Source organism: Larus michahellis, chromosome 1 (genome assembly GCF_964199755.1).
Source record: "Larus michahellis chromosome 1, bLarMic1.1, whole genome shotgun sequence".
In the NCBI taxonomy this organism is placed as follows: Eukaryota; Metazoa; Chordata; class Aves; order Charadriiformes; family Laridae; genus Larus; species Larus michahellis.
Window position 1 is genome coordinate 123612638 of NC_133896.1, and position 18988 is coordinate 123631625.

Genomic DNA, 18988 nt, shown 5'->3' on the forward strand with positions numbered 1-18988 from the left:
AATACAGACAATCTCATTTTGGTGAAATGAATTTCAAAATATCATTGTCAGTGCACACATATAGAAAAAGATAACACACAGAACTGCTGACCAATGCTTGGATAACTGTATGCGGAAACTGCTTAGCAAATTAAAACCTGGAAAGCCAGAGATGGAAAAGACCATCAAGTCCATCTATTTTTAAAAAGGGCTTAACGCTTATTGCAAACCCCATCAAAGTCAGTGGAATTTTTTGTTGCTTTTGGTGAGGTCTGCAGCAGGCCTATAGCCCACAGTAGGACTGTGACAAACATCTAATCTCAGGGAGAGCTCTAATCTAGTTAATTTTGCTAGGAAACTCACTGCTATTTGCCACAGTGAAAAACTAAATGAAATGTGAAAAAGGCATCGCAATCCAAGGTTTTCTTTTATTTTTCTTTTGCAATATCCTTTGTATTATCTTTTTCATTTCTCATAAAGAATTGTTATTTCTGGTCACTGTAGGTAACTAATACCCTCAGGCATGATCATGCAATATTCCAAACATCTTTAATCAGTATGTATTCCATACTATATGTACAATTCCATGCCATCCTCTGTTGCACAACTGCTAGAGCAAGATAAAATTTCTTTTGAATTACTTTCATATATATTTTAAGTCACATCCTGAAAGACGGATGCTTTTGAGGCACGTATTGTATCGTTCTCCTTCCTACACTCAATAATTTTCTGGGCCAAATTAACAGAAGGGTGAATAGTAACAAAAATCGTTTTACATTCAGATCAGATTTAGTGGAAATTACAACATCAAACTTAGTGGAGTTTCCAGCTCAAGTCCCATATAGCTGACAAATGAGATGAGCTAACTGCCTAAACAGAAATTTTACTGAATTATACAATATATACTACATGGGAGGGGAGACAGTCCCCATTCACCAGAGCCCACAGCACTTAGGCAAGAGCTGAAGCACTGTTGAGCTCCACCACCCTTCAAGGGATCTGTGGAGCAGATCTGACAGTACAATGAGACAGAATGAGAAAAAAATGTCCACAGAGACAAAGGCCCCAAGCCTGCAGTTTATCATGTGTCAGGGACCCCATTCTCTTGTAGGACACAAGAAATTAGCAGTAAGGAGACCATTTTCGCACCATCTGGCCCTACGTGATCTCACCTTTTTTTGTGTGTCTGTGCATAAAACTCACACACACAGCAAGAAGAAGGCACGCTTGTGTCTCCCTCCTAATTTACCATTTCCATTTTTAGCAAGCAACTCATATAAAGGAACCCTGTGCTTTTAGAAGATGACCTCTAGCAACAGGAGCAGTGCCAGCATTACCTGTGTTTCTAGCATGCATTAACCGTGGCGAGTTTTGTAAGGCCTTATCAACATCATCTGAAGTCAAATGTGGAAGAGGAGCTACAAAACAAAACAAAAAGCAACACCAAAATGAAAAAAAAATTGTGAATTATCTTTTTAAACCATATTTTCCCCTGCCAGGATTGTCTGAATGCGAGTCTACCAACAGTCAGTTTCAGTCTGCAGTTTGGAGGGAGGCGTGTGTGCTACAGCTTAAACTAGGGCATTCATTTATTCAACATTATGAATGCATAATATTTCTGACTGATTATTGACAGTGTGCGTGTGGAGAAGACTGCACCGCACTGGTGTTGCAATGCTTGTTGGTTTTTTTCTTTAAAAACCATGTTGACTTTAACTTCTTTAAACTGAGGCAAACCTGCAAAATTTCCCCAAGCTTAGATGAGATCCCTCAAGCCAGGAATTCACTAGTCCCTTCTTTCCCTTCGAAATGCTAGCCATGCACTACAAGTGATTTGCCTTTGGACTTCAGGGACTGCTCGTTTTTTCCATGAATTTACAGAACTTTTATTCAATTCAGAGATATCTTATTCAGAGTAGAGCAAACTGCTGCCAGTCCTTAGAATCATGCCTGGAATTCGCTTTATGAATCAATGTTTGCACTCTCATTTAGCATTCTCATTGTTAAAATAGAAATAAATGAGTATGTGACCAGAAAAAACATTAGCACTGAATCCCATATGATTTTCTTCCTACAGTGTGCTGATGAATATGCTGGGTTTCAATTTCATTTTTGTCTGAGATGGACATGTAGAAATATTCCGTAACTTCTTTCTTTGATGAACATGAGTGAAAGCCAACTGAAATTACTAGGAATCTTTCCATCAAACTCAAGAGGCTTTGGATGAGGCTCCCTCCTATGTTCTTAGGAACAGCAACATTTGCAACAGACATTTGAAAACCCAGCCGTGTGTATCCACACCATTAAATCTAAGACTGATATCAACCACAGCTTGATTGTAGCCACTACCATAACGACAGAAAACTAGCTTACTCTCTCTGAGGTAGTGTAGGTGTGACAGGAGGATATCTGCATTATAGCTTGGGGTAAGTCTCTGGAAGTCATCTTTGGTCATTTTACACAGCTCCTTTCCATCGATGTTCTGGAACAACAAGATGTCCACATCCGGGAGACCATACTCCTTCACCGCCCATTCCAGCCACTGGCGTACGTGGTCTGTGCTCCATAACGTGGGATCTGGTGATATCACAAAGCATAAAATAAGGCAGAAAGGGGAGAGTGCAGACGCGCTGGACCACTACAAAATAAATGTAGACCACAGTCAAACTGGAGAGACTTTAATTCTGCGTTTACTGACTGCTGGAGATACATGAGGAATTAATTTGGCCTGTTGAGTGCAAAGGAGAATAACTGTCTGTGAAAAACTATGAGGGAAGAACTGTGAGCTCTGCTTACTAACCGCAAATTATCTGCTGTTGAGCTCCTTCTCCTATTTAGTTCTTTTGCGTTGTTATTTTTATGCTTTATTATCCACAGATTAACATAGGCTCCTGTCCTCATGTAGAGAACACTCTTTAGAAAAGTATTTAAGAGAGCCCACTGAAAGCACTGCGACTTGCATCTGGACAATTTTCAAAGGTCTCTGTTCAATGGGTATCTTTATTCAAATGAAATTTCCACTCAAGTCAGGAGTACTGTTTCTTGGTCATAAGCTAAGTAAGCACTCACAGATTTGGCTAGTTATTTCATAAACTACAGTGGGTCTTATTAAAATATTTTGCACTTCCTTTCCTAGACTGCTGTGTTTTACAGATTACATTGCTACACCTGCATGGGTTTTTACTTACTACCTGAAGTACTGGCAAAACCAGGTGGAAAAAAAATAAGAACTAGACCAGATTTTTAGCAAAACATTTGGTTAAATACCCTGTGTTTTTGAATGAATCCTTGATTTTAACTTAAACTTCTTTTTTACCTCTAAACTCCTTCTTTTCTATTTCTCTTCCATTCTACTTTTCCCTTTTCTTGAGTTATAATAAGCACTCATCAACATGAAGGTCCCTAATGACCTGCGGTGCACATCCCCATAATGGAAGACAGTTCCTACCATGAAAAATTTATACTTTTTGAAGAGAAAAGAATAAAGCTAAGGGGAACAAACTCCTCTTGAGTTTGTGCCTTCCAACCTAAATGATTCGGTGATATCCCGAAGACTGAGAGTGAAGCGCACAGAGGTCAAATGGCTGTACTCTGTCACATAGAAGTCTGGGAAGGACTGGGACTTGAGTGACAGCCTAAATAGCTTTTCTGTGGCTTAACTTAGTGCCACCTCCTCTCTTTTGACTGTTGTTCAGGCTGGTCTGAAAGAGGTGGGGACCTCTTTCCATGGGCTAGGAACTGTTCAGAGTCTGTCATGCTGTTGCTCACTCCCAATCCTTCACCCACTAGTGCCTCACCTATTCTGATGTTTCTTTTGGCATTTTAAGCCCTTGCAAGTCAGAATATTCAATTCTCTGGAGCTTCACCCAGCTTCACCCTCAGTGAACAGAGGGTTTCTGTATTCACTGAAGTGCACAAAAAACCACTTAAAAGAACTCTTCCATCTGGTATGAAATATGTAGCTACCTAGAGAGATGCAAGTCTGGCTGGTAAACCTAGGGTCTGGATGAGATAGCCCACATCTACAGCAGAGAACTCAAACAACTACATTCAGTTTTGTTTGAAGTAAAAAACCAAACACCAGGAAGTTTACCAAAACATTTTGATTATGCCTATAACTTTTAAATGCTTCTTATTTATGATAACTAGAAAGTTACCACAGCTGAAAATGTAAATTTTGCTTTTTTTATTCCTAAACATTGCCACATGAGCTGCACGCCTGCACTTGGGCCACAACAACCCCATGCAGCGCTACAGGCTTGGGGAAGAGTGTCTGGAAAGCTGCCTGGCAGAAAATGACCTGGGGGTGTTGTTTGACTGCGGCTGAACATGAGCCAGCACTGTGCCCAGGTGGCCAAGAAGGCCAATAGCATCCTGGCTTCTATCAGAAATGGTGTGGCCAGCAGGACTAGGGAAGTGATTGTCCACTTGTACTTGGCACTGGTGAGGCCACACCTTGAATACTGTGTTCAGTTTTTGGCCCCTCACTACAAGAAAGACATTGAGGTACTGGATCATGTCCAAAGAAGAACAATGAAGCTTACGAAGGGTCTAGAGAGCAAGTCTTATGAGGAGCAGCTGAGGGAACAGAGGTTGTTTAGCCTGGAGAAAAGGAGGCTGAGGGGAGACCTTATCACTCTCTGCAGCTACCTGAAAGGATGCTGAGAGGTGGGTGTTGGTCTCTTCTTCCAAGTAACAAGTGATAGGACAAGAGGAAACAGCCTCGAGTTCCAACGGGGAGGTTTATATTGGATATTAGGAAAAATACCTTCACCAAAAGGGTTGTGAAGCATTGGAACAGGCTGCCCAGGGAAGTGGTTCAATCACCATCCCTGGAAGTATTTAAAAGACGCGCATATGGTGCTTAGGGATATGGTTTAGTGGTGGACTTGGCAGTGCAGTTGGTCTTGATGATCTTAAAGGTCTTTTCCAACCTAAATGATTCTATGATTCTAACTGATTTTCACTCAAACGTGTCTTCTAGGGACCTCAAAATAGCAAGGCTGTCACTGTGATCACCTTGTTCCTTGAACGTCACTCAAATCCACCTCAAAACACACCTCCAGGAATACACTGAGAAAAAAAATCTGTCTGAGCTAACCATGCTAAAGGTTACTAAAAGACTGAAAAAAGCGCCAACCACCAACATGACAAATGTTTTAGAAGACCATTCAAATGTCGTGAATTTCAGTGTGGTCTGCTTCCAGTTAGGCAGGACACTTCATTATTCAGTGCCTCACTCTTCTGTGCTTCAGAATAGAACTGTCAATGCCATTGCAGAGGATACTGCAACATATTTGTCCTCACGTGTCTTGACAAATAACTGAAATAATCACAGCTTGCAAAACTGGCCACAGTTAGTACTCTTGCATATCTTAGCAACTGAAAAACTGTAAGAATATTAAGCAACACAGCAGCAGCAGAAATGTTTCAGATAGGCACATCTCTATTGGAGAGGAACTAGCAGCAAAACACTCTCTTCTGTTTGCAGGTTGCAGGTGTTGTTTCTATGCTGTGTATATCCAGCGGTTTATGAAGACCCATGTATGTCACGATGGTCTAATGCTTTAGACTTTCAGAAACAGGCATGCTAATTATTTTGAAAACTAAGGCAACAAACCTTCCAGCAGAGGTTTGTTTGGAGGACGGGGCACACAGGAGTGAATGCCTTCTTGTTCAATTAACTGCTAAATCCCACAACCAAGCTTGCCAAGACTAACCAAGAATTTCTCAATTCTCTTATATTGCAGTGGAATTGTCAGTTTGCTTATTAAAATGTTTTACACCGCCAAACCCAGGGGACAACCTAGATAAATGCTTTTCACGCTGTTTGATTTCACAGAAGCTATTCTGTTTTTAGAATGCTAAGGGCCGGACTGCATTTAGCATTTGCAGGAATATTGTGTGGTACAGTGATCCTTTGTCTCTCCCACACACCCTGCACCCAGCTAGTCCATGGTGTTAGGAAATGGAAGTGGCTCTTTATTTTGCCAACTTCAGGGCAAAATACTCCAAAAGGAGCTAGAGAAGTCAGATATGATCTGACTGCCTGTAATCAGCCAGTTCTGGTGCTGAAATGGGAAGAACAGGTTGAGGAGATGGCTTCACTATGATGTTTCTCAGCTCATTCTCTTAATAACCCTGGGAAATTACCGCTCTTTTCTTCCTGATCACCTGTATCATATTGCCACTTTTCTCCATATTTTCTCAAATAATGTTAGTAGACTTAGGGGAAATGCATTTTTTTGCTTTAAATTTTTGTGTAGAGGGTCTAACCTGCTGGCACAATGACTCTTCGTTCATTGGTAGTCATATTTGGGGGTGGAACATGCTTCTCTTCCATGTAGTTTCCATAGTTCATCCCAACATTGTCTGAGCCGCTAACCATTTTCCCTCCTTTTGCCACGCTGCAGTCATCAGGAGAATTCCTAGACAGAGAAAAGAGGTGTGCTTCTATTATTATTCCAGCCCCTGCTGATATCCCCAGCAAAGAATCACACTGAATGAAATGGAAAAAACTAGACTCAAGCACCAGGGTTGGGCTGTCACTGGAAAACTCAGTACCTACCACGCAATGACTCTGCTGATTCCTTCAGTTGCCTCAGAAAAAATGGCCAGCCTCAACGGACCATGTATTTATTTTTATTTTCTAAGGATCAGGATCTTGTATGTCTCCAAACATATAAACACTAACAATTTATTTCCAGAGACACGTCTAGAATGAACGCTTGTTCATGAGCTTGCTGAGCCTGATGGCTGCAAGTAGCTGCACTTCTCTCTCCAAACACCTCACAGACAACTCAGCAAACACACAGATGTACTTAATGTAAATTTTCTGAGGGAAAACTATTATTAGTTGTCATTGTCCAAGCCTTGGACAAGGCTTGGACAGCTTCCCATCACCACTGCTGTCATTGTTTCATGTGGGCCACGCTCAGTTGCACTTTATGTCATGCAATGTAGACACACTTCTACGTATGGCTTACAGAAAAGGAACAGTTGCCAAAGCCGTGATTCAAAATACCACACGCATGACTGGAAAAACCTTTCAGCTCCTGACTAGCACAGTCTCCATGGTACTGTAGTCAAGAAATGGAAATCTGCAGAGGATCTGCAACCAGACACCTCTTTAATTTTGGCTTTGCTTTCTGAATAGAGTCTTTAGGTTTACCATCCCACAGGGGGTTCCCTAATGGCATTTTAATTGCATCACAGTTTTCTTTCTGGCAGACACAGACATATTTGTCCCTTAATTTAATGTCTACAACGTGTTTCATCAGAGAGAGAAAAATTGTTACAAAAATCAAAATAAAGAACAGAGCCACAGGGAATACCTTTAAATGTAAAGAGGCTGTTTGGCAAGGGAAGGAGGGTGTTAGTTGGGTTTTCGTTTCTTTAGTGATACTACATTACTAAGAAGCTTTCTTTTAGTTCTGCCATTTAACTCCTGAAACTGTACTATGGTCTTACTAAACAAGCAGCAAGTCAGGTTGAAATGCTTCACTTTGCTTCCTTGCAAACCAATTAATGTGCAGTCCAGAGAACCAAGAGAGTCTCCAAGACCCGGACTCTTGGAAGCGTTTCATGATCTGCCGCCTGCCCCCAGAATGTGTTTCACCCAGAGCCTCTTCCTCTCCCCAGCTCGGAAATCCCAGCTCTTGCTGCAAGTGTTGGGCAGCAATGTCACTGTATGCCCACCAGTGGTCATAATACAGGACCTTTCCCAGAAGAGTTTTGCTATTGTTTGAGGACAAAAGAGGGGAAAAAATATACAGTTTTGATCATTGTCTGCTCAACATACATCAAAAGGATGTGGCAGGTATTTTATCCCATGCCCACGTCACTCGGTTGAGCTGGCTTCTCAGCTCTACCATGGGTCTGCTAACGCAGTTATAATTCTCACATGTATATTCTAAAGAAAAATAGCACTTGGAAAGCTGAAAAGATTTAGTATACATCTTAAATAGTAAAAGTACATCTTAAGTATATCAGGTTTTTGCTACGCAGTTACTTCTAATTTTACCATGTTGTGTTAATGTATATATTAAAAAAAAAAAAACAACTACTGATGGCTTTCAGTTTAAAAGTAAAGTATATCACAGAAACCATTCAACGGGTACTGTCATCCTCTTTAGGAAAAGGAACAGGGCCTTGAATGTTGCCTGGGAAATGTTGGCTTCACATACCTTTTTCAGGTACAAAATATCTCGGGTGCCGCATGACATATTACATATGAAATCTGCCTTGTGTAAAGGTCCTACAACTGCTTTGTCAGCCGCAGGACTGAATAATAACCACAAGGGAAGATACAGTCCGCACATGGTCTTGCCTGTCATTGAGTGGCGGTGAATTTAGCCTTTCCTCTCAGAACCAGAATACTTGGGCATTATTCTCTCAGGTTTAACTTTTCTATCCCACTACATACCTCTAAATATAATTCTGGGATGTAGCTTATTTCTGTCTAAACAGAGCTAAGCAAAACAAAGTAACTTTTTCTTTCAGACGTAAACATGTTGAAAAAGAACTTTTGTGATGATTGCTTGTGACTAAAACGTTGGCTTTTTCTGTTTACCTTAACAAATACAAATGGCATATATGCATAAATGAGTCTGGATACTAAATAATGTATATTTGGAAACATCATCCAACTCCTGCTCTTATACCTGTGCAGACGCCCACCCTGACTCGCAAGGTCAGTTATGTTACAAAGACAACAGAAAGAACCATTTAGCCCATTCACTGACATTTTAGGGATGTTTTTGGGAAACAGAGTTAGTAGCATCCTTTGGCCTAACTCACACAGTTACTTTATTTTGTTTTTCTGTGAAAAGGAACTTGGGATATAGTGACATCAAAGTCTTGCTGCTGACATGAAATACCACATCAATATTAGCCTACGCCACTTCTGTGGGCAATTGTGCATTAAAAACACTCTTGTAAACACTGAACAGTAAATGATGTGAAAGATCCAGTAAGTAGCACATGGCTTTTGGCAATCTGACAGGGCTTCTGAGCTGGTTTTCTGATCTGAATATAAACAGACGGGGTGGGGAAGAAGATCATAAATAAGTCATGACTTTTGATTAAAATCCAGAAGCAGACGGTCAAGGGTTTTGTCCTGTTAGCTTACTGGGTGGACAAGCAAATCCCCAGTTCAGCAAATCTTCTAAGACCATGCTTAACTTCAAGCATGTAAGCAGCTCCACGGGAGCTAACAGGACTACTCAGGTACTTCAAATTAAGCGTGTGCTTATGCATACCACTGAACCAAGGCTTAATTTCAAATGGCTGGAATGGACTTCTACGGTATAGAAAGCAAAACTGAAAATGCAAGCAGACACTAGAAAATGGTATTTTTAGTGCCCAGAACAACAAGAGAGTGATTGTCTGCAAAGGCTTTTTTTAGGAGTTTCTGTGAGTCTGCTTTATTTCTGAACCACCGGGGGAGCAGGGGCAGTGGAAAAGCAGCTTTCTGAAAGTGTGCCCAGTGTAAAGGGTGCAGCTTTGCAATGATTCATCCTAAGCTCCAGGTCTGAAATGAAACCTGATATGTTTTTCTTCACAGCTGCATGTTATTTTTACCCTTTGTAAATATACTGTGTTACACCTGGAATTTACCAAAAAAAAAAAAAAAAATGTGGAAAGACCACAATCATGCTACCCGAGGGCACTTTGTCCAGTCCTGAGCTGATTCAGCTCTTGATAGCTGATAAATGTCTATTGAAAAAAGTATTTCTCCATGGGTCCTTGGACCTGGAAGCCTCGCCTTTTTTCAGGGTTACTTAGAATTGAGCTGATTTGATGATTAAATTTAGCGCCCACTCCTACTGAAGCCGATTGGAGTTTTGCCAACCATTGACTCTGATGAAAGCAGATGTAAGTTCATAAATAAGTGTATGAAACACATTTTTTCCTCTTCACTATGCTACTATTTTCCCCATGTGACATAAAACACCTGTGTTGTGTTAAAATGCAAGGTGTCAGAGAAACACAGATTAGGAATCAGCAAAATTTTACATGATCTCTGTGATATTCCTGTGATATAAACACCTCTGATATTTTTGAATTTCAGAGGGAAATATATGAGAAAAATTGTATTCTCCAAATATCTACATATCTTTATAAGTTTATTTAACAAACACAGCTTGGATAACTTTCTTACAGAGGCTACTTAGAGAAAAGGGGTCTCACGAGAGTAGAGCGGTATAAGGATATCTTTGAAGAGTTTGCCATGTATGGGCCCCATGCAGCCTGTGGTTGGTCAGGCCAGAGGACACACTGAGCTACCAGGAACTTTTCCTCTGTGAGGCTCTGGCAAACAAACCATGATACTGGATACAGATTTTTCTCCTACTGTCCTACAAGATACAGATTTTTCTCCTCTCCTCTCCTCTCCTCTCCTCTCCTCTCCTCTCCTCTCCTCTCCTCTCCTCTCCTCTCCTCTCCTCTCCTCTCCTCTCCTCTCCCATTTTGTAATGCCAGTGATCTGAGAAAGAGGGGAACAGACCCAGTAGGACTGCCATGTCCCCATCCTGTCCTTAAGTACAAGACAGAGAGCTCCACAAAGCCAGCTCCCTCAGATAATTTGGGCGAACATAGCCAAAATGACATCATGTAAAGGTCAGCTCATACAGAGTGTATTGCAAAGCATGCTCAGGCTTGCCTCCATTCACTGTAATTATTCAAGTTGTAGTGAATTTGGTCAGCAAAGCACTGACACTCCCAAAATGGTTTGTCGCTGAAAAAGTGGTCAGTCCCTGAGATTTCTTTGAGGTACACTGCTGTTTCTTAAAGCACACCTGACATACTTTACTCCACAGTATCAATTCAAAGGGTTACCACAGCTGCAGCCCTAAACCCCATTTCCTGCCCCTCTCTACACCCTCTTCCTCTTCATGAACCAGTGGGATTCACGTCTGCTGAGACCTGCCACAGCAGTGACATGCAAAGAGGGGACCTGTGGATCCTCCTGTGGGTTCCCCTTTGGGAACCAATCACTGAGGACAGCCAGACCTTCCTGGGTGAGAAGAAGCCCGAGCTCCCCAGCCACTGGAGCAGGAGTGTGGCTGCACCAGTAGCTCTGCAGAGCCCCAGGCGCTGCTTCCCTGGCACCAACAGTGATGCCCATGGGTTCTTAGGGAGACTTCGAAAAGTGCTCTCAGTGGTAATATCAGAGGCCCCAAGACTTGCTTTGACAGAGCTTGGTTACCACCACGCACACTCATTGCTCAGCACTGCAGCTGGACACAGCTGCCCGGCTTCTTCTTGCGCATACACCAGGCCAAGCCCTGCCAACGCACCAACCCCTCTGCTGCTGTGCAGGCACCTGCCCTTAAATCTGCTGCGTGAGCACCACCAGACTTGTCCCAATGAAAGGAAAAGAGAGGTTTTCTTTTCCCTTCCAAGGCTTCTTGTGAAAGCAGTGCAAAATTCCCTGCAGAGGACTCCAGCATAACAGGGGCATTAAAACGTCAGAAAATGCACACAGGTTGAAACATCCCTGGGGTGCTCACACAGGCTCTCACGCAACTGCTTAGTGAACTGGGCTGGGGAGCTGCTTCCCTGGCAAGTACGTGCATAAATAAATAAATGGGTGGGTGGGTACGTAACTCAGTGCTTAGCTATAACCTGAGTCACTCCCCCACCCACGTTGGGCGGCTGTGTGAAGGCGACGCTCGCCCACAGGGAAGGGGACAGCCAGGGTGGGAGCGAGCTGCTGAGGTCTGTGGAAGGGAGGGAAGCCCCTTGGGACACACACCACCGGCTAAAGTTGGCTTAAGCTGATGCTGAAGCCACGGTGACAGCCTGTTTATCTTTGCTATAAGGTGAGTGTCAAAGGCAGTCCTAAGAAGACAAAAGAAAGGCAAAAAAAAGGAAAACCAAAGTCCTCACTGGGCCACGCAGTCTTGGAGGTGCACTGCTCCATGCTGGGCTAACGCAGGGGCAACCAAACCGGTCTTCAATAGACCAGGGCCACGGAGAGGCTGGGTTAGGGCGGCCCCATGCTAACACACTCCCTCGGCAACCAAAACAGGGGCAGAACCACTGTGTGGGGTGCCCCGGGCTCGGTAGGTGCTTAGGGTTGCATGGGGCCAGCCCAAGGGTTGCTCAGAGATGTCGCAGTGTGGCACATAGAGATGCCTTCCGTTCCTTCCTCCAGTGAAAGGAGAAAGCAAACACCACACGCCAACACATGCAACGTTGTTGGCTTTTTGTAAGCAAAACAAAAGATGCTTGTTTATTGAGTTATTGAGTTGTATATGCAGCAGCCGTTCATTTTCAATCAAACAATAACTTTAGCTAATTGAAACAATCTTTTCTTCTTCTTTTTTTTTTTTCTTTTGCCTAACTTTCCCCGGCTATCTTGCGGCCCACAGCTGCTTCAAGCCTTAAGGCCATCATGGCAAATTAAGGCAGTCAGCATCTGGCTCACTAGAGGCCAGTCAAGCTATAAATATTACCGGCCTGGCTCTTTGTGTTCATAGTGTAGGGAAACAGCTGGTTTAAGTTTGACTGCACGTTGTCATTTCTCCATTAGTGCAAATACTTCAATATTTCTTATGTGTGAGGTTGGAGTGAAGAAAGGGAAAGAAGGGAAGGGGGTCACTAAAAGCCAAAGCTAAGAAATGATGTTCTGTATATACATAATTTACAATTAGATTGCTGCCTGGGAGAAGGCTGAAGTCTGACATGGTGATAGCTAGGCCAAAGCCACAATGACTTCCCAGTTGGCCTATAACTTTCAGGACCTATTTTCTCTTGTTTTTCTTTTATTATTTTTATAGAAATTCTATTATAATGGTAATGGATTACATTTCTCAAATTGTATTTCATTTCAAGAGCTCGTAAGACTGTTGTATTTGTGGTTTCATAAAATATGAAATACCAGGAGACAGGGCCCTTCCCAAACCACATATGCCTTCTTTTGTGGGCAGGGATTGTATAGAAAGCTAGCAAAGTAGAGCGTTCTAGGCATAAACAGAAGTGACATCTTGTATGGAAACCATAATCCCCCATGTCTGTGGAATGTCTGCTAATTTTCATTACTAGCATTATCCGGCTGTGAGGCTGACGGGTGTGAAATGGTAAAGTCAATGATTAGCCACTTTTCTTTTTCTTACTCACCTTCCGCTTTGTCTCAGAATGCTATTCCCAAGCTGTAAATACTGAACGCCCCCACTGATACTACCCTAATCAAAATAAAACACCTACTAATGATCCATCTCCAAATGTGCTGGGTCAGAGACAACCTGCCTACCGACAGTGCCTGTGCCGTGCCTGCCAGGGAGAACACCACAACCACCGTCTCTAAACGCTCTACACACAGTAAATACTGTACTGGAAATAAAGCAGTAATGCTAGCTAGAGTCATAAATAATGACAGTGATCATAACTCTCATGGGGTCCTATGTCATTATTTGAAGACTAATTTTATATTTCACTACCCATATGAGAGCTTTTGGTTGCTTAGCACTTTCGAAATTCTGGCTATCCTCATCTCCTTCTTAAACTCCTGAAGCTAAGCATGCAATTTAAGCATCAGTGGTCAATCCAAAATGCAATCATGCCAATTATGAATGAACACATTATCCCAGCGTGCAAAGCTTCTTAGCAAGCACCTGCCAGCCCAGAACCCCCTTAAAAGCTGCAAAAAAGTAGCTATAGTAGTGGTGAGCTGGGTTTGTTTTTCTCCTTGGCAACATATTTGCCTCAAGAACAGAGCCAAACCATGCACGCACACACACACACACACACACTAATGTTAAGCTGGTGGATTTTCAGAGCAAAGAGGAACTTCTTCAAGGAGTCACACATAAAGCCCTACATGGAGAAGATTCTGAATTTTCATTTTTTCCACTTTGGTAGGCAGCCACTCCACCAACCACCCAGTCAGTGGGAAAAAAGATTATCAGTCTGAGATAACTAACGCCACATCTTTTTACCCAAGATTAATATCACTTTATATAGGCAGCTGCTACAAGTGCATTAGGAAAGTCATCCTCTTAAGACAGATCTCCCGGCTTTGCTGCGGACTGACGTAGGGGCTGACTCAAGCCCTGTTGGAGACAGAGGAGAGAGTCTCAATGACTGCCATGGTTTTTGCACCACGCTTGTTGTTTAGTCTGAGCTGAGGTTTACCAAAAATACCAGGTCTGCATGCCGGCGGTACGCCACCAGATGTGGAAGGGATGGCACTGAGCCTCAGCTGCGGGGTTGTGTGCCAGGGATGGAAAAAGCCATGCCCTTGAATAACAAGTGACGTCAGGGTGATTACTGCAGACCAACTTCTCCATGTGTTGGACGCAAGCAAGGTGTGCAAATGCTCTAACTAGATCCACCAGTATCATACCACGGACTGCAGCATAATGCAGAGGTGCCTCATTAGGCTTACAGCACGACAGCCCGGATCCTGGGAGCAGGTTCTGTTGTGGTGACGATACAGAGCTCCATATGGATGAATGCACCCTCCTCAGTGGCTGGGCACATCAGCTGGCATGTGGCTATACTGCGCAAGATAGATAGCTCAAGTGCTACCCATTCGAATTTGCTGGTTTGTATAGCGCGGAATAGCCACCACTTAGGAGACTTTACATCAAAGGGAAAAGAAAAAAAAAAACCAACAAAAAACAAAACCCCAAAAACTTGAGGTCACTCCAGACTCTGAAAAGTCCTCCTGTGTGTCAGATGCATTCAACCCAGCTAATACAGAGGCTCTTTGATGAAAATTCAGAACAGTAACATGCAAAGAAAAATGGTATTTCCCTAAAGAGCTAGCATAAAAGATATATTAAGTGATAATTTCATTCTCAAATGGTTTTCAAGCAACAGTTGGTAGCACTTAAACCAACATTTTGCACATGATTAAATCTTAATGACAAATAATTATTTCTGGTATTTCATTAAAACTTCTGTATCAGCCAAGCTTGTGTTTGAAAACTTCTGCTGTGCTTTCACTGCAGCTAACTTTCCAAATGCTTTTTCAATGAAATCATCACACTGCTCACGGCAACTGAAATTTATCTGTGGCCTGAATAAGACTCTGTGTTCCACTTCAGTCTCCCTTAAAAAGGCCTATTACCTACCAGTAAATGCAGTTCTTCCAAGCTACCTTTGTATAGCCCCCGCCATGGGCACGGTGGAGTCCCATGGGTGGGCGTATTCAGAGACCACTGAGCAATCCACAGATTTTAAATGTTGTTTAAGCAGTACCCAGGGCCTCCTGAGACCATAGCTGCAGGAGTGAATTTCACCCGAAACGCATAACATGAATTGGATTGTAATAGAATTGCTCGTACTTAATTTGATAAAACAAACAGAACAGTAAGTAACAGTATGGCATATGCAATCTCCAGATTTGTATTATAGTCCTTGACTACAGCAGGGTGAATCTTTTGGTCTGACTCAAGAGCAAAAAATAGCAGGAAGCAACATTATTACATGCAGGCGAAAGATTGGCACAAAAGGTCTCATTAGATTTATGTACCTGGAAGAAATATAATGGCTGTACCAACATAATGAATTTGAAGAAACTCAATTTGATACCACCTGTGACAATCTGCATTACATATGCAACAACAGCAAGGTAAAGGACAGCTTTAATTTAAACTTTTCTTGGTTTATTTAATTTAAGGCAGGCCCTTAGGCTATATTTTCTGGTGCTGTGCAGCAGGGTTTAGTTTTAAAAAATACTGTTATTGTTAAAGAAAACTGTGTAGTTAATCCCTCTGCAGCACACTGAAAATAACCCTTTAATTTCATTCTAATGGTATTTCTCCGGTATTCACAGGAATGCCACTTTTGAGACTGTTATGTTTTGAGACGTAATGCAGGGCAATTACAGCCAAAGTATATCTGGGGAGAGTCCTAGCAGAGTGAGTACATTTCTGCTTCGAGTGGGTACTTAATTGTTGCTGTGTAAGAGGTTTAGTAAGCACCTAAAATTTTATACCTCCTTCCAGACGACAGAATATATGGCCAGGAAGCAGCATAACACAGTGAGAAGGGAGAGCCAGACAGCAAAAATAACCCATAAAGCTAACTATTCTCTGGCTACCTCTTTGTGGGGTCTGGTACCCTGTTTTGCATCCTCTTTACGCTGTGTTATTCTGACCCAGGCTCCCCCCATAGGAAGACGGTTACAGAGGATACTGTGGAGATCCTGGAGGTAGCACTTCTGTGGCTCTGCAGCACGGCTGTGGTATTTTAGACTCCTTTGGGGCAACCCAGATTTTAAAATGGGGGTAAACAGAGAAGGTACAGTTTCACTAAAAATGAAAAGCAGCTCCAAGCTCTGTAGCTACTGCATGTGTTAATTTTTAACATACGAAGCATTTTTAAGAACTGAGCATTTCATTGAAGGAAATAAATTTACGGACTGCAAAAGAGCAGGGTGGGGACGGCTTCTGCAGAAAAGAAAACGCAAAGTAGCCGGCAGAAGGGCAGGGTACCACTAATCTGCACATATAAATTGTGGCCGATATTATGCGTGTGACGAACAGCAGATAATCCGTCAGGAAACCAGTGAAACACCAACATACAAAATGGCAAAGGCCTAGCAGGACTTCAGGAAGGAAAAAATGGTTTTCGGAATTTTAGGAGATGCATATATCACACTGACCTGTAGTGACTTCTGTATTGACAGTACTAATCAATGTATCAGAATATTTGTTATTATTATTTAGCAATAATATATTCCTAATGAGTAATTCCGTTTTATGCAAGGCTTGAGTGATACACACTTTTTTCTACAACTGGCAGGAATATCACATACTAGGAAGCATTACAATTCCCAAAGTATTAACACTATATATATCACATGCACACACGTATAAGAGTTTTAGAAATGCCATAATGTATTTATATTTATTACTTGGCAATATTAGTTCTCCCAATTAAAAGTGTAATCTTAAGATCTATTCTTTCAGGCATGCATTAGGCCTTATAAAATAGTAGTTTTCTGATTAAATAAAAAGTATATGTTAATGACAATAATTTTTTATTTTTGTATGAAGTATAAGCATATATGTATGAAAATTTTTTTGTATTGTTAATCTATTCTTATATTTGGTAGTCTGTAAGTGATTTTTCTTTGTTTTTCAGCATAATGCCATGTCTTAGAAATTGCAGTGAAGTATGAATTTTCCTTGTTTTCTCCAGTTAGCAATTCCACATTGCTCTGTCAATAGAGGAGGCTGTCAAATCCAAGATTAATAAATGAAACCCTGCGTCCAATGCTGCAGGTTATTTTTAATTCAATATAGGAAGAATTACATTTCTTCCTATCATATTTTCAGCCAGAATGTGCTCTTTAGAAAACCAGTGTTCTTATGAAAAACATTTTGCTGTTCAGAGCAGTAACTTTTACTTCTGGCAGCGTAGCCCGGGTGCCAGCTTATACACTGGTTGATACTGGGAAAGAATGGCCAGGGCTGACCTGTTCGCTTTCTAATGATGACCACATTAAGCACCTCTGAGTGATGCTGTGCAGAGAAAAAAGAAGAACTGAATCTTCAAGTGCTGCTCAGCTGATTTGCACTAAACTCCAAGTCCTAGTGATGGAGTAGGTAGATCTAAGCTATTTTTTAGAGAGAAGGTACCCAGAATTTCTTCTTTTCATCTCTTTACTTCTGTAATGGTGGTAACGGTGGTCAGGATGGTGCAAAAGTGTGTTACTTGGGTTCCAGATGCCTTGGCAACTCCTAGGTGCCACCTCTTTATAAAAATTAACAGTTCTGCTGGAAAAGTAAGAATCAAAATTATGCCTTGTGACTGATCAAAAAAGATTGATTTAAAGACAATTCCACTGATGCTCAGATTATACATCCTTGCAAAAGTAGATGCCTGTTCTGCTAGTAAAAGTTGCAGACCCCATGCACAAATATTTTATGCAGCTAGTGTGGAGACCTGGATACCTCTGAAGAAGGGCAGATACACACAGAATCACAGAATCACCTCTCTTTGCAAAGAGCAGCTCGGGGAACCTAAACCAGGGGCCAATTCCTGTCTATTGGCTGTGCAGGTAGCCTAAGCATCGCCCTAAATCATTCAATGCATGCACACACTGATAGAAAGTACCATAAAGGAAGGAGAAATGATAGGCATTATGAAGATACCTCCAAACAGCCTGTTTAATTCAGGGCTTCTGAATGCTCATCCATCCCTGGAAAGTATTCTGAGTTCACATATACAAGGTGAACATAGCTTAGATTTGGGAGATACGGACTGTGGGCCTCCCCCAGCCTGACTGCATGCCCCCATCCACCAGGCATCTTACGATACGCTGAACATGAGCCTGCCCTGCCCTGCCTGCTGAAGTTGGGCTGCCAGGCAGGCAGCAACACGTGAACTGGGGGTTCAGGTGAGAGACGGGGAGCCTAACTCCAGTCCCGCAGCTGGGACACTCTGCTCTGGTGGCTGCGCTGCGGTTCCCCGCTCCCTGGGTCACTTCTGTTTTTATCCAATGATGGCACATCCCCCGGGAGAGAAGCAAAGGCACTGAGCACCAGATCCCTCCCAGATGCACGCACAAACACATATCCATCCACAACAACACTTCCAAGTCTCTCGGATAGCAAGGCAGGGCTCGGCTGCCTTCCAAGCACCCCGCAATAGCAGGGGGGCCTCAGGGTCCACGGCCCCCTCTGGACCAAGGCAGCCCCTGCAGGAGCCAGGTGCTTTAGTGCCTGGAGCTCCCAAAGAAGGGTTCTTACCAGTCTCTGCTGGTTTGGGGGCATGCTGGTATGTGACAGCACATTTCCTACACCGTTCTCTCACCCACATGCTATACAGGTTTGCCTGGAGACCCAATTTAGCTGACTATGGGCACGCATTTTGGACTCTGTAAGGGTCCTGACCTCCTAAAGCAGACTACAATCATTACCAGGGTTTCTAACAAGGATTAGGATTAGGCAGGACAAGGTTTCAGCTAATAAAAGATAGTATTACCACCTACAGTTTTGTCCTTAAACCATCACAGCAACAGCCAAATGTCTGTGATTCACAAACTGAG

At 42.5% G+C, this 18988-nt stretch overlaps 1 protein-coding gene across 11 annotated transcripts in view; it reads right to left on the reverse strand.

Moving 5' to 3' along the window:
* Positions 1-18988, reverse strand: part of ERG (ETS transcription factor ERG) — a 147362-nt gene that overhangs the window by 13361 nt on the left and 115013 nt on the right. For 7 of the 11 annotated variants that reach the window (XM_074602180.1, XM_074602179.1, XM_074602181.1 and 4 more), the window contains 3 exons: positions 6256-6407; positions 2353-2556; positions 1317-1397 (listed from right to left, as the gene is read on the reverse strand). In XM_074602180.1, coding sequence (XP_074458281.1) covers positions 1317-1397; positions 2353-2556; positions 6256-6407 — 437 coding nt within the window. The remainder of the gene's footprint in view (positions 1-1316; positions 1398-2352; positions 2557-6255; positions 6408-18988) is intronic. The other 4 variants (XM_074602184.1, XM_074602185.1, XM_074602182.1 and 1 more) reach the window with 1 other exon arrangement.